The sequence below is a fragment of the Cannabis sativa genome, chromosome 3, assembly GCF_029168945.1.
Source record: "Cannabis sativa cultivar Pink pepper isolate KNU-18-1 chromosome 3, ASM2916894v1, whole genome shotgun sequence".
Classification (NCBI taxonomy): Eukaryota; Viridiplantae; Streptophyta; class Magnoliopsida; order Rosales; family Cannabaceae; genus Cannabis; species Cannabis sativa.
Genome location: NC_083603.1, coordinates 61802100 through 61816905, shown reverse-complemented (window position 1 = coordinate 61816905; position 14806 = coordinate 61802100). Strand labels below are relative to the sequence as shown.

Below are 14806 nucleotides of genomic sequence, written 5' to 3'. Positions count from 1 at the left end.
TTGTAAGTTTTTTTATATAGTTTATGACCACCCTAATGGTGGCGACTATATAAGACTTGCAAGAATATGAAACAATGGTGGAAGCTCATAAGATAGAATAGCCTTGACTCTCGCCTAAACGGGACAACGCGGATTCAAATCTTGATCGAATAAAAGGTTGCTAGAATGTTGATCATTTTAGATGAGCTGACAACTCAATTCAATGAATGGTAGCTTTGACTCTCGCCTAAACGGGACACTGATATCAGTTTGTTGAAAACCTTGCAAATTATTTAGGATTGTATGTTTTAGTATTTTCACTTGTCATTCCTACTTGCTATGTGCTTAATAATTTCTGAATTATGTATGAATTTGTATTGAACCATGTTATTTTCTTTTATTAAATTGTAGTTTAATTTCGAATCTTCATTGTTGGTCTAACTTGGTTTGTTTTTCTAATGAGATAAATCCCTAATGGATTTCACCATTAGACTAACATAATAGTGGTAGATCTCGAAAGATAAATATTGTATACGCAAGGTCTAGCTGTTCATCAATTGATGACACCTTAAACTAGTGTTTTACAATATGAAACAAGAAGATTGTATAAATAAGATTACTTTGACTCTCGCTAATCGGAGTATCTTTGGATTCTTATTTAAAACGAAATTATCCTAATTCCTCTTAGCTTATTCATTTCGAATTAGCTTAATGACATATCATTGGATGAATGGTCTATAAATCATATAAAGTCTTATTTTCTCTTAAGAAATTAGATGACGCATATGATTATATTCCCGGAATTCTATCCCTAAATGATATAAATCCTCAATCTTAGATATCTCCTACTTGTATAGGCAAATCATAGAGTTAGATTAGTAGTGGTGGTCCAAGAGAGAATTACTAATTATACAGTTACACTTTCACAAGTGTTTCATAACCATTTTCTATCAATGGATTCAAACTGTATGAGTTTAGTATTCTGTGACCAAAATCCACTTGCACTATTCTAAGAACTCTTTGATGTAACTTAAGTCATCAAAAGATACAACCACATATTTTATAAATCTAAAGCATTTGTATCTTGTTCATAGTGGTTTTGACAAGATCATTCTCTGCAAAGAGTTAATATGCCTATATCCACTGAAAGTAATTTCATCTCATTCGCAGATGGATGTACATTCAGGGGTGGATATGAGTTTTCGTTGTATTCTTAAAACGATCACTCTAGATTTTACCTTATGCAAAAGAAATTTGAAATGTTTAAAAAATTTCATGAATTTCTAGCAATGGTGAAGGTAAGTGGTTAAAGATCTTGCGAACTGATAGGGGTGGAGAAAAAGTTAGTAGATATGCAGTTCAAAGATCATTAATTTGATTTTGAATAATATCCAAACTTACCTCCCCAGAAATTCGAGTTGCATATTGATGATTAGTTACTAGTCATTGCCTAAATCCTTATATGGAAATTTCAGAATAATGTAATGGTTGTATAATTAATGTAAATCATTACTAGATTCATGGATGACCTAATCGAAATCTTAAGAAAAGCTAGAACTGCTAACCTTGGTTTGCATGTTTGTTAGCTATTCTAAGTGATTAGGGGTGGAGCATCCCATAGTCATTAGATAAGAAAGTGTTTGTTTAAACAAATACTACTTTTCTAAGAAAATGACTAAGTCTGAAAGTAAAGTAGCAAATAAAGGAGATATTTTTCTTGATTCCAAAAGTGTTCTATCATCTTATTTTACAAGATGATCCCACTGCCTCTGTTGTCTTAACACAACTGAAGAGGTCTGTACCATTTAGTTTTCTTTGACATAGTTCACGGTACCTTGTCGTAGTGGGAGAGTTTCTAGGAACTCACCTTCTTATAACTTGGAAGACACTAGTGATTAAAATCCATTGTGAGTTTAAACAAGTAATGGATTGTCAAGACAAGAAACTAAGAAGAAAGCCAAGAGAACTATAGTTTGATCCATTCACATGGAGTAACCTAAAGTTTTCTCTTACAAGGATATGAAAGGAAATTTCGTTCATAAGTCTATTCAATGGACTGAACAAAACTTCCTGTTCCTAGTATTGTAGGTTTGAGTTAATCTAAACCTATTGCTTGTGGTATACCTGGTATATACTTACTCTAATGCAAGCATGAGATGCTGGAGCATTTTCTTTCCAATGGCAATCTATAGAAGCTTCAAAACTTCTAAGCATAGATTTTATTTATCTAAGGAAAAGTCTCAACTATTCCAGAGAAGATAAAGCCATGAAAGAATTTCTTAAATCAACAGTGAGAGGTCTCAGATATGCTTTAGTATGCCTTAGACCAGACACCTGCTGTTGAGTGGGAGTAATGAGTAAGTATCAGATTAATCCAGGAGAGGAATATTGGAAGACAATCAAGTAAATTTTTAAGATTAAAAAGAGGAACTATATGTTAGTCAATAAGGGTGGTTTTGAAACTCTTAGACTACACCACATCAGATTTCGAGACTTGCCTGTGTGCTAGAAAGTCTGCTGATGAGATGGTGATTACTTTGGGGGTGGAGTAGTGATTTTGGAGAAGTGTAAAAACCTATCTGAAATCTATTGGTCTACCAGAAAGAGACTGAATGTTAAAAGTTGCAGGAAAGATACTTTTTCAGTCTAAGGAAAGTTCTATACATTTGTGGCAGTGTTCCAACTTGCCTTAACTACTAGGGTTACTTCCTGTATAACAAAAGAGTAGTTGCCCAAAAGTATAGAATCCAGTATCCCAAGAAAGTAGACATATAGAGAGGAATTTCACATTATCAAGGATTTTGTGATTAAGGAAGAGTAATGGTGGAGAAGAGGTTGTGTTTAATTCAACCTGTCAGATCCCATTACGAGGAGTTTACTACTATTACACTTGATTGGTATATCAAGGTGTTAATGATTATTTGAAATGCACTTTTTGTTTTATATTAGTGCAAGTGGGAGTTTGTTGGGTTTTATGCCCTAAATAAAACTCATTTCATATAATCAGATTTACTTATTAATAAAGATCAGAAATAACATTTTATGTTGCATGGTTCACATGATTTATTTCATGATTATATGTGTATATAATGTATGAATTCTTTTTAAGTCCAGAACATATGAGTTGGTTAAAGATTATAGTGTTGTCAGCACAGTGGAATATAATCTTTATTGTATGTTCAAAAGTAGATTCCCTGATTTGTCAGAACACTGGATTTAGACTGACATGGTATAATCAGCGATAGGTATTCTTACACCTTGGAAAAGTGTTATGTCCTTTCCAGGACATTGGCAAAGTTTACCAGTATCGGATGCATGGAGTATGCATTGGAATGGACCGATATTGAACTTTGAATTAGATTTTGAAACTTACCGTAAACATCTATTCAATTCAATATCATAAGTTGATCCTAGATCACATGATCGAAATCCTGATATGGTTAGGCTCAATTTCAAGAGTATTATTCGTGTTCTTTGATTTGTTAGTTAAGCCTAATCTTTAGTCTGGGCAATACGTACATTTTAGGAACACGGTAGTGCAATTGAGTGGGGGAGCGCTAACATAAATATGGAATCTATAGCTTCTATTTGGCAAATAGAAGTAAAGGATGATTTCCTTCGAGCTTAACCAAAAGAAGATAAATGGTGGAGATCTCATTTTACTTAGGTGAAATATCATTTATACAGGGTTAAGTGTTTTAAGGATAAAATACATTGTAGGGTGTTACGGTAATTTAATCCTGTACAGTGTAAATCATCTATATAGAGGATCATTGATCACATTAGGGTTATAACAATGGATAACTGATGACGTGTCTATATCGTGGAACATATAGAGCGTTTCTATATGACTGAGAGTGCAATTCCAAGTTCTAAGTGTGGATTCAATGAGGAATTAATAAGTTAGGGAATTTACTTGGTAAATTCGGTTCGACTTATTGGAAGCTCGGTTATATAGACCCATGGTCCCCATACTAGTTGAGGTCACACTGCTTGTAATACTTAGTTAATTGATTTTAATTAATCAATTATAATTCTAAAAGTTAGACTATGGCTACTTTATGAATTCTCACAGTTTAAGGATGAAATCGTAAAGAAAAGGGTTTCTAGGTTTAATTATTAATTAAGAGACTTTGTATGTCTAATTAATAATTATTTTAAATGACAATATTATTTAATAATCTATTTTAGTTATTAAATAATTAGTTTTGGCATTTAAATGATTAGAATTTGAAAAATGGCATTTTTGGAGAAATTGAAATAAAATTGAGGAAACTGCAAAATCCAAGTGAGGCTCATTTCCCTCTATGGACGAGCACTCCTTTGTGTTTCCCAATTATTATTTTTATTTTTTAATTGCCATGTAATTGCTAATCAAAGCCTAGCTATAATAGGAAAGTGGTGGATCACACTAAATAAGGCAGTTAATTGATTACACAGTAATTAAGGAAACTGTTTTATTTGGAAAGTTGTGCTCTCCCTTTTCCCTATATAAAGGAACCTTGCTCTCTTCTCTTGTATGGATGATAAGCCACGAAATTGAGAGAGAAAAATAGAGAGAAATTTCGAAATCCTTGTGAGATGAGTAGTGCCCACACACATCAAGTGGTATCTCAATCATAGTATGGAAGACTATGGAATTTCTGCATCAAAGAAGGAGAAAAGAAGATCCAGGTTCAGATCTTGGTGATGCTCTGCTACAGAAAGGAATCAAGGGCTAGAGATCTGAACGGAAGGAGTCATATTATTCCGCTGCACCCACTGTAAGGTTTTCTAACTTTATATGTGTTTATTTTCATTGTTTTAGAATTCATATTAGGTTGTTAATCCAACATACTTGTTAGTAAATCTAGATCCTGGTAAAATAATTTCCAACAGTAACATGATAGGATCCATCCAAATCTGTGTGCCTGTGTGAGCCTATATGTTTAATTTCTGTTATAGACACATATAGGTTGTTGTTGCTAAATAAAATATCATAACTTGATAGATTTTATTTAGGCTCAATTAGTTAATGGGCATATTCAATTAATAACACTTGTTCATTTTAAGGTTAAATTCCTCTCTTTAGGCCTTGTGTGAGAGTTGGGAGCCTTAGAAGTGGGTACGACATACTGGACCCACCCCCCCCCCCCTCACATGAACAACCCCAATTGTGAAGGCCTATTTGCCTGATTTGGATAACTGTGCTAGGTTAATTAAACTAGTTTGACCTAATAAAATTGAATAGCAACATAATTAATTTCTTCGAAATTAATTTAAGAATTTTATTTCCAGATAAACTATTTGTATTTTTCTTGTATTTAATTAAATAAAAAATTTTAACTAACTAGATTCTTTTTGAAACTTACTTTTATTATTTCATTAAATATTCCTATTTAAGTTATGAATTAGTTATTACTAATTTTCCCTTTTAACTTAAATTTGAATATATTTTGAATTTAATAATAAGTTGAGGAATTCTAGGAATTAGTTATTGAAGATTCTTAAAAGATATTTTTAAGTTGGTTTTAAACTTAAAAGAGAATATCTTTAGATTAGGTAGTTACCACCTAATTTTAATATTTAATTAAATTTTATTTGGAAAATTTTAAGTTGTAAATTATAGATTCTTTCTATAATAACTTTAATCAGATATTTTCTAAATCTTGAAAAGATACTTAGTTGAATTGAGATATTTTCTAGATAGTTATTTCTATACTAATTATTATTTCTAATATAGGAAAATATCATTGATTGTGAAATTAATTGTTTAATAATTAATTTTGATACAACTCAATTAAGGATATTTTTCCTTGTATTAAATTAGAAATTAATAATTAAGCCTTCTCTACACTTAATTATTTATTTCCTGAATTTAATACATTTAATTAAATTGAAAATTAAATATCTAAGTTGATTTTCATAATGATACTTAGATATTGTTATTTTCATAATATTTAATTAAATAAGAAATTTATTTTAAGTTGGGTATTTTCATAACAACTTAAATTTGAATAATTTTCAAAATATATTTTATTTATTTTATTAATCATTTTTAAAAATTACATTTAATTATGCAAGATGATTTTGAATTTATCTTGAAAGATGGATTAAAGTTGTAAATTAATTATTTTAATTAGTTTTGAATCAACTTAAATCAATGATCTTTACATTTAATGATTAATTTAAAATAAAGGAACTAAAATATCTTATTAGAAATTGGATTAATTAGTCAAGAAAATCTAGATAGATATATTTTTGCTTGAAGTATTTTTTCTAAGTAAAGTTTGATTTATTTTAATGTATTTCGAAAATTGTATATTTTTGGAAATACTATATATACTTGTAGAAAATTTTAATTTGAGTTGCAAATTAATTTAAATTAACACAACTTAAATTAAGTAATTTTCTTAATATTTGTTGGAAAATTAATACTAAGATGGAAATAATTCATTTTATTTTCTTAACCATCTAAGTTTAATTTTACAAATATTAAATTAAATTTTTTTTAGAGTTTTATTATAAATTTTAAATTTAATAAATATATATAGATTTAAAATAAATAAATAATAGAAGAAAATACATTTTAAATAATGAGCTTTATTATTTTAAGATATTCGATCTCCATTGTTGGTTTCACATAGCTATTGTTTTAGTGAGTAATCCTCCCTAATGGAGGAACGTTCATTAGCAAGTTAGCGCCGTTTAATCTCGAAAGATAAGTATATTTGTAAGTTTTTTATATTAGTATTGATCACCCTAATGGTGGCTACTGTATAAGACTTACAAACGTATGAAACAATGGTAGAAGCTCATGAAATAAGAATGACCTTGACTCTCGCCTAAAAGGGACAACGTCGGATTCTCTTTTCGATCGAATAAAAGGTTGCTAGAATGTTTGTCATTTTAGATGAGCTGACAACTCTATTCAATGGATGATAGCTTTGACTCTCGCCTAAACGGGACACTGATATCAGTCTGTTGAAAACCTTGGAAATTATTTAGGATTGCTTTTTTTTTTTTGTATTTTCTCTAGTCATTCCTACTTGCTATGTGCTAATAATTTCGGAATAAGATTTTGTGTTAAACCATAATTGATATCTATTTATTATCTTGTAGTATCCTGAATTGCAATGTCGAAACCCGTGTTGTCACTATTAACTGAAAATAAGCTAAATGGGTCTAACTTCCCAAAGTGGAGAGAGAACATTAACGTTGCTCTCATAGGTGAAAGTGCCTCGTTTGTGTTGACTGAGCCGTCCCCTGAGCAGCCAGGTGACAATGCAACCAAAACTGTAAAAGAGATGTTCGAGCGTTGGCAGAATGCTAACAACAAAGCTCGATACTTCATGCTTTCCAGCATGGTTGACACCTTGAAAACAAGGTTTGCTAACACTGTCACGGCTGCAGAAATCATGACGCAGTTAACTGAGCTATTCGGTATGGCATCTATCTAGTCTCGCTTTGGCGCGACTAAGAAATTCATCAACGCACCCCCATCAGAATGTGTGTGATCACCTTCTCCAGATGGCTAGTTATTTCCAGGAAGCCCAGAATCATGGTGCTGAAATGGATCAGACTACTCAAGTGAGTCTCATCTTGAATAGTCTAACTCCAGATTTGCTGCCCTATACATCAAATTATGTCATGAATAAGAAGGAACAAGACTTTCATACTTTAGTCAACGACCTTCAGACATATGAAAATTTGATTGGAGGTCCCAAGAAAAGAGGGAATAAACCTCAGAATTCCGGAAATGGTAATAAGACGAGTAATCCTGAGGCACACGTTGCTTCTACTTCCAAATCCAATAATAAGAAGAAGTGGAAAAATGCCAAGAAGTGAGCTCAAGCTGCGAAAGCAGCTAAGAACAAAAAGGCTGGAGCTTCTGGTGATACACCAAAAGGAAAATGTTTCTACTGCAATGAAAAAGGCTATTGGAAATCCCAATGTCCTAAGCTTCTTGCAAAGAAACAAGGTATTTCTTTATAAACTGATGTGTTTTAGTGAATTATTATCCTTTTGGATTATTAATTCTGGACTACTAACCTTGTTTATTATTCTTCTTATAGCTCAAGCTTCTTAAACTCGGATGTTGTCTTAGCGAGTTGGAGTAGAAAGCTGGATGGTGGATGGAGGTCGTCTATGATAAAGAAGAAGATAACTTAATTTGTTTTGAATTAATTGTTAATTTTTTCAAACAATTTGGATTTCAAGTTTTGGGATTTTATTTCCTGTCTGGTTCTTATAATATTGCAAACAATTTTTTGGTTTATAATAAAGTTTTTTTTTACAAATAAATTGCAATTTATGAGTTGAGCTTCAGTACTTTATCTTATCTATTACCAATTGTTATATTTATTATGTTTGTATGTGTATGTGTTTTTATTATTGATACAAATTCTATAGGTATTTAAACTCCTTACAGAGTTATTACTACATAAACAGTAGAAATTATTTCTATGTTTATGAATAATTGTTAATTCTAAAACAATTATTTGAGAATTTGTTTGATAAAAAGATCTTTTGATCTGATAGGGGTGGAGAAAAGTTAAGAATAATATGCAGTTCAACGATCTTTATATCTAATGAACTCTGGATTATATTCAACTCCACAGACTCTCTATCACACTTAGGGCCCGTTTGGTTGGAGGTAATGAAAGCAATGGAATAGGAATAGGAATAAGAATAGGAATGGTAATGGAATGGAATAAGAATAGGAATAGGATTAGGTTGTTTGGTTAGATTTATGGAATCAATAATTGAATACAATTCTTATGTTTGGTTGACTATATAATGGAATGGAATGGAATAAATTAATTTTGAACAAAAATACTATTATTTTTAAAACATGATTAAAAAATTAAATTAAATATATTCAACTTATATATATATTTTTTTAAAAAAATTTAAAAAATTTGATATATATAAATTTATATTTATTGAATTTACTATAAAATATTACTTCTTTAAAAAAAACCTAACATATATTTTTTAAAAAAAACTATATAATCACATAAAAACTTGTTCAAAAGTATAAGTATTCATGTCCAATACCCATATTTATGCTCAAAATAATTGTTTGCAAAATTATGAGCATAATTGTTTGCAAAATTATGAGCATAACACATTACACCAAATCCAAAAGATTATAATTTGTATACTACTGAATGTCAAAGGCAATATATATTGTCCTGCAAATTATTTTAGACCAAAGTGAATAACCATGATCTTTCTAACTCTTTCCCGAGCTGTGTACTAAAGAGAGCCATCAATCAGAAGTCTCGCCCATTCATCCTTCTCATCATCTGGGACACTGAAAAAGTAAGAAACCAGAGCATTATCTTGCATAATCATGCGAGCTACCTTATGACGTTGAGTTGTAGTAAGTGTAGTGGTCCTTTCTAACTCTTTCCCGAGCTGCATATGCTTTTCATTCAAGTCTTCACCAATAGCTTTACTCAAACGAATTGAAGCTTTTTCAATTACCTCTGCGAGAATAGAAGCTGATTGTGTAAGTGCATTTGAAAGTTCTTCATGATTTGCAGCTTTCCTTTTCTTCTTTGAAGACCCATCTGATTGAGTGTGAGATTGAGCACCTCTTGTTGCATCTGAAACAGACATAGATTCCACTTCATCCACATTATTAGCATTGCTAAAATCATCTTCTCCAAGTGTAGTGTTTTCCTTTTCAGCTTCAAGTTCTTCAACAACATCTGTTACAGTCTCTGCATGTTTTCCAGTTGCACGATCTTTGCCAAAAACTGCACACAAGTCGTCATACCAAGGGAATGACTTGATCTTGAATGGGGCTGCTTCCTTATGACTCTGCATGTATACAAAATAAAAACCAATAAATCACACTGCATAACCTATCTTTTACTTCACATATCTCTAAAGTATACATACCAAAGTATTCTATAAGAAGTTCCAAACATTATGCCAAGTTAAAAAGTTTAACATTTTTAAAGCACTAGTTATATTATAATATAGCATATATAAACATAAATACCTGCAAATATGCTTCCCACACTGGTTTTTCCGCAGTTACAGTTTTTCTAATACTGTCCCATCCAAACCCGCTACAAAAAGGTCCAGTCAACATTTCATGCACTATTTGAAAATGAGTCTTCAAAGTTTTCATTCTAGACTCAATGTGTGGCTTAGCTTGTATGTCACATCCAGGCATTCGCTCTTTTAGTTTCATCTCAATAGCTCTAAGATGACCTGGCTTGAAGTTTCCTTCAGCTTTAAACTTCCCTTCATTATTTAGCTCCATAAGTGATTCAATCAAGTGTTTGTCTTCATCTTCACTCCAGAATCTTTTATTTTGTCCTGGACCTCTTCCTTTTGAAGTCTCCATGCTGAAATAAGGAATCAAAATAATGTAAAACTAAAAACTAGAATTGAAATGTTGAACTTGAGTGAAAAATAAAAACATTCAACAGTAAATAAACAAAACTTAATTGATATACACACCAATAACAAAACATAAATTCAAAGATAAATTTCAATCTTGTCAATTACACAACCAGTCAAATAACTTGGCATAGCGAAGTGAAAACAAATATAAAAACCTAGATAATCATTGTGCATTTAATCTAAGAAAAAAAAACTAGCTTGCTCTCCTACGTTCCCTCCATTCACTATACATCTCATGTGCTAAATTGTTTCTAAACGTTGTCCACTCTTCAGAAGCTTCAATACTTCTTATGGATCCATCAACATCTTCTTCGTCTCCACTGTTAATCTCATTCTCTGAATGCATATAAGTATTATCAGTAGGCATTTCTCTTCTAATAAAATTGTGAAGCAAACAACATGCCAAAATGATTCGATTTTGAGTCTTTATTGGATAGAATGACGGACTCCTAAGAATTGCCCATCGACTCTTAATTGCACCAAAACATCTCTCAATGACATTCCTAGCAGATGAATGCTTCATATTAAAAAATTCTTGTGAATTTCTAGGAGGATTTCCATCTTCCCATTGGTTGAGGTGATAACGTTGGCCTCGATATGGAGCAAGAAATCCCTTACAATTAGTATATCCAGCATCTACAAGGTAATAATAACCTAAAATAAAATAAAGATGGGGATTAAGTTGTCTCCTAAATGAGCTACTAATCAAAAATAAAAAATGAACAATCTAAAACACCAAGCTTACCATTTGGAACACACAAACCATTTGTTCTACGTATGGCATCACGTAAAACTCTACCATCTGCTGCAGAGCCTTCCCAACCAGGTAACACATATATGAATTGCAAGTCTTGGGAGCATACACCTAAGACATTTGTAGCTATTTCACCTTTTCGAGTACGATATTTTGGTTTATCATTCATAGGTACTCTCACTCTAATATGAGTTCCATCTAGTGCTCCTAAGCAATTCTACCATATCATAAACAAAGTTTTTTTCATTAGTATTTCAAACAAACAAACCATTTCCACCTAAACCATTTTAATTCAAGAAATTCAAGAAATATATATTATACCTTGAACCATTTCCACCTCTCATCTGTTGAATTTTCAAGAACAGGTTCAGGTCTTTTCAATAACTCTCCATGTAGCCGAATGATTGAATGTAACACATTATGAAAATATTTGCTAATTGTCTCACCCGATCTCATAAATCGAAATCTAACGACTCTATTTTTCACATGATGAGCAATTACATGTAAAAACATAGCCACTTGTTCATCTACTTGTAAATATTTAGATGCTTTTAACCCACCCCTAGTTTCAAGCATTATGCATAAAGTGCTAAATGCTTTCCTATTCATCCTAAGTTGATCAAAACAAATGACATCACTCTCATAAGCTATTTGGTGCACAATATGCCTATTGACAAAAATATCAAGTATGTATAATTGTCTTCCCAAAGAGCTTGATTCAATACTATGTTCAATAATTTTTTCCCATAATTTAAAAAACCATTGCACTACATGCAACACATTCATCCAATACATATAAAGAGTCATGATCTTCTTCTTTCTCAAAATTTGTCTTTCACTTACAGTTAAGCGAGCCATTATCCTACAATGACAATAATTGAGCAAAACAAACTTACCATTATTCATACAACCCACTGAATAATTCTTCATCATATCACATAAAAGATAAGTACTTAACAGAACAGATAAGTCACATTAATACATTTGTTAGATGGTAAAAACACCAGATGACCCAGCATACCAAGAAGTACTTAACCCTCTCATCTTCTCCTACTAACCACCCTTTCAAATATCAGATATTCACATAAAATAATTATGTATATTTTTAATTTGAAAAAGAAAAGATAATATCAACAAACAAATAAACAAGAAAAGAGGCCAGGTATGACTGATAGTAACTTAACATGAAGACTTCTCTTCCCACTTCTAACACATAATTTTAAAAAAAGAAAAAGGAAAACACAAGTAATTGAAACTTTTTTTCTCAGTGTTGTAGTAATATAAGGTGATTTTGTCTCTTTGGCATATGTAAATGATTTTAATTTAAACTAAAAATATTAGGAAGAACATAGAAAATGTGAACTGTACTATCTATTAAGAGTTGCTCAAACTTAGGATAGTGGTACAATGTTGAGCACCCTAAAAATCTACACAAAAACAAAAGAGGACCCAAATGTGGTCAGACCAGATAGGAGAACAATATCTCTAGCATTTTACATCTCCAGCAGAACCCAAAGAGAAAGAATAGTATAGAAAGATACAAAAGCTGAGGTATTTCCTTCACTTTATGAGACAAGCATTACTATGCATACTAGGGAAGATCATGGCTGAGAATTGGGGACCTATACAATATATATGAAGCCCCACCATGTGGCACTAAAAGATTAAAACCAAAACTTCACTTTCCTACATATATAGTTGAACAAATTAAGCTCAATAATAAAATATTGAAGTGACACACTTCATCCCAAAAGACAAAAATGATACCTATATTATATTTTATGTAATTTTTGTATAATGTATGCAGCTGTACGAGTAGTAGGATGGTGCCATCAGCTATATATATAAGTAGAGTCAAAACTAATGGAGTAGTTTTTCTTATATACTTATTTTCTCACTCATCACTTACTATAAAAAAAAAAAAAGTGAATACATATTGCAAAAACTTTATGAAATTATCAGATTATTCAATTTTTTTTCTTTTGAGGGGAATATTCAATCTTCCTTTTTCTTCTCTGAATATCATACTAATGGAATATAATTTTAGTTAGACTAATACTGTTAATTGTATAAAAAGTGGGGTAAGAAAAAAAGATGTTAGTTAAGCAATCTAGTCATTTTTGTTTTCTTTTCATGTATGTTTATTATCATAATTCTATCCTTCTAGGTATGGCAGAGAAACTTTGCTTACTAAAGACTCAATTAGGTTCAGAACTTTTTCTTTTTTACTTTTATTTTTCCTCTTCTTCTTCCAGGATATGGATAAATTGAAGAGAACAAAATCGAAATCATACAATTCCTTTATCTGAAATCCTTGTCCAATGAGGTTTAGATAATTAATCATGTTTTGAGGTAAATAGTGTGTATGAATGTTCTTATGAATTACATGTTTTCATAAATAAGCAAAATGAGTATTTTCTATTGAGTATCGAGGAGAAAAGTATCTAAAGGTGTGAAGTGAGAATGTTTCTCCTCACTTTCAATTAGCCAAAGGTAATCATACAAGCAATATCATTGAGCAGAGCTGCCCTTCTCTATTTATTGTTTACTACAGCTGAACTATTTCTATCAAACGAAATTGATGCCTCAAGGGCTGTCATGAATGAACCAAAATCAAACTATAGATTAAAGCCTGTTAATTTATATACACATATATTTATTGTCCACTGTAGCAGACAAATATTTTCCATCAAAGAAAAATTAGTACCTCAAATAAACTCTCTAAGCTTCATGAAAAAACCAAAGTCAAAATTGCAAAATGTAAATGAGGGAATTAGCTCCTTAATGCACAATCGAAGTTATCCAACTCCTTAGAATGAGGACCAAAACTAACCAAAAAACCATAAAACAATGGCGGTACCACCAAACCAGAGAGAGAGAGAGAGAGAGAGAGAGAGAGAGAGAGAGAGAGAGAGAGAGATAATTACCTCTGGCAACGCTACCCCGGTACTTGCAACCTGAGTTTGATCGATCGAAGAAGACGAAGAAGACGAAGAGGACGGTCACAATGGTTAATCTTCAGTTTGCTAGGGTTAGGATTTGTTGGGCTTGGGCCATGGCTGCTGGAATGGAATTATAATTCCACCAAATAAAAAATGGAATAGCAATTCCATTAGTTTGGGGGAATAGCATTACTATGGAATTCTTTTCCAAAATTGTTATTTTTCAACCAAACAAAATAATCAGGCCCATTAGTATTCCATTCCATTCCTTTCTGGCCCATTACCATCAACCAAACGGGCCCTTAGGGATTTACAACCTTTAGGGGTGGATCATAATCTCTATAAACTTAGGGGTGGACTTTATTCCCAGTACCCTTTGTAACACATAATTTTAAACATGGAAATAATATAATAAATTAGCTATTATCAGAATAAATTCTTGATCTTGATTATATGTTCCAGTTTAGATTTATTGTTGTAATAGTTAATGATACCATTAAAGTTCTTTGATAATGTATCACATTACCTTAGTTGAGTGGGAGAATATTAAAATTCTTTACCCATCTTCGTTTGGTTGATATTTGCGATAGGAACTTAAGAACACCTCTGATAAAAACAAATCTAACCATTCACATGGATAGAGATAACTTATCAGAATTATGAGAATAAGATAGAAGAATTCTTGCATAGTCTATTCAAATGACTTGAGTCAAGATTTCTAATCCTC

General features: G+C 31.4%; 2 protein-coding genes across 4 annotated transcripts; both read right to left on the bottom strand.

Annotated features, from left to right (window-relative positions):
- Positions 1-9098: 9098 nt before the first annotated feature.
- On the bottom strand, positions 9099-10325 carry LOC133029086 (uncharacterized protein At2g29880-like). 2 transcript variants are annotated; one of them, XM_061112188.1, is made up of 3 exons: positions 9974-10325; positions 9451-9789; positions 9099-9277 (listed from the first exon to the last, which is right to left on the bottom strand). In XM_061112188.1, the coding sequence occupies exons 1-3, from the start codon at positions 10322-10324 to the stop codon at positions 9266-9268; spliced, it is 702 nt and encodes a 233-aa protein (XP_060968171.1). In that variant the 5' UTR covers position 10325; the 3' UTR covers positions 9099-9265. The 2 variants fall into 2 exon arrangements, with proteins under 2 accessions (XP_060968171.1, XP_060968170.1); XM_061112187.1 differs by having other exon boundaries at positions 9099-9789.
- Positions 10326-10433: 108 nt separating this feature from the next.
- On the bottom strand, positions 10434-14381 carry LOC133035829 (protein ALP1-like). 2 transcript variants are annotated; one of them, XM_061112185.1, is made up of 4 exons: positions 14065-14381; positions 11459-11999; positions 11129-11354; positions 10434-11037 (listed from the first exon to the last, which is right to left on the bottom strand). In XM_061112185.1, the coding sequence occupies exons 2-4, from the start codon at positions 11993-11995 to the stop codon at positions 10577-10579; spliced, it is 1224 nt and encodes a 407-aa protein (XP_060968168.1). In that variant the 5' UTR covers positions 11996-11999; positions 14065-14381; the 3' UTR covers positions 10434-10576. The 2 variants fall into 2 exon arrangements, with proteins under 2 accessions (XP_060968168.1, XP_060968169.1); XM_061112186.1 differs by having other exon boundaries at positions 10434-11019.
- Between the last annotated feature and the right edge of the window lie 425 nt (positions 14382-14806).

Bases quoted from the DNA above. Each gene is read 5' to 3' on its own strand.
- LOC133035829 (XM_061112185.1), bottom strand. From the start codon at position 11,995: ATGGCTCGCTTAACTGTAAGTGAAAGACAAATTTTGAGAAAGAAGAAG. The intron at 11,355-11,458 runs GTATAATATATA...ATGATATGGTAG, and splicing joins AGAGGTGGAAATGGTTCAAG to AATTGCTTAGGAGCACTAGA. The intron at 11,038-11,128 runs GTAAGCTTGGTG...ATTTTATTTTAG, and splicing joins TGGTTTGTGTGTTCCAAATG to GTTATTATTACCTTGTAGAT.
- LOC133029086 (XM_061112187.1), bottom strand. From the start codon at position 10,324: ATGGAGACTTCAAAAGGAAGAGGTCCAGGACAAAATAAAAGATTCTGG. The intron at 9,790-9,973 runs GTATTTATGTTT...GTATACATGCAG, and splicing joins TGTGGGAAGCATATTTGCAG to AGTCATAAGGAAGCAGCCCC.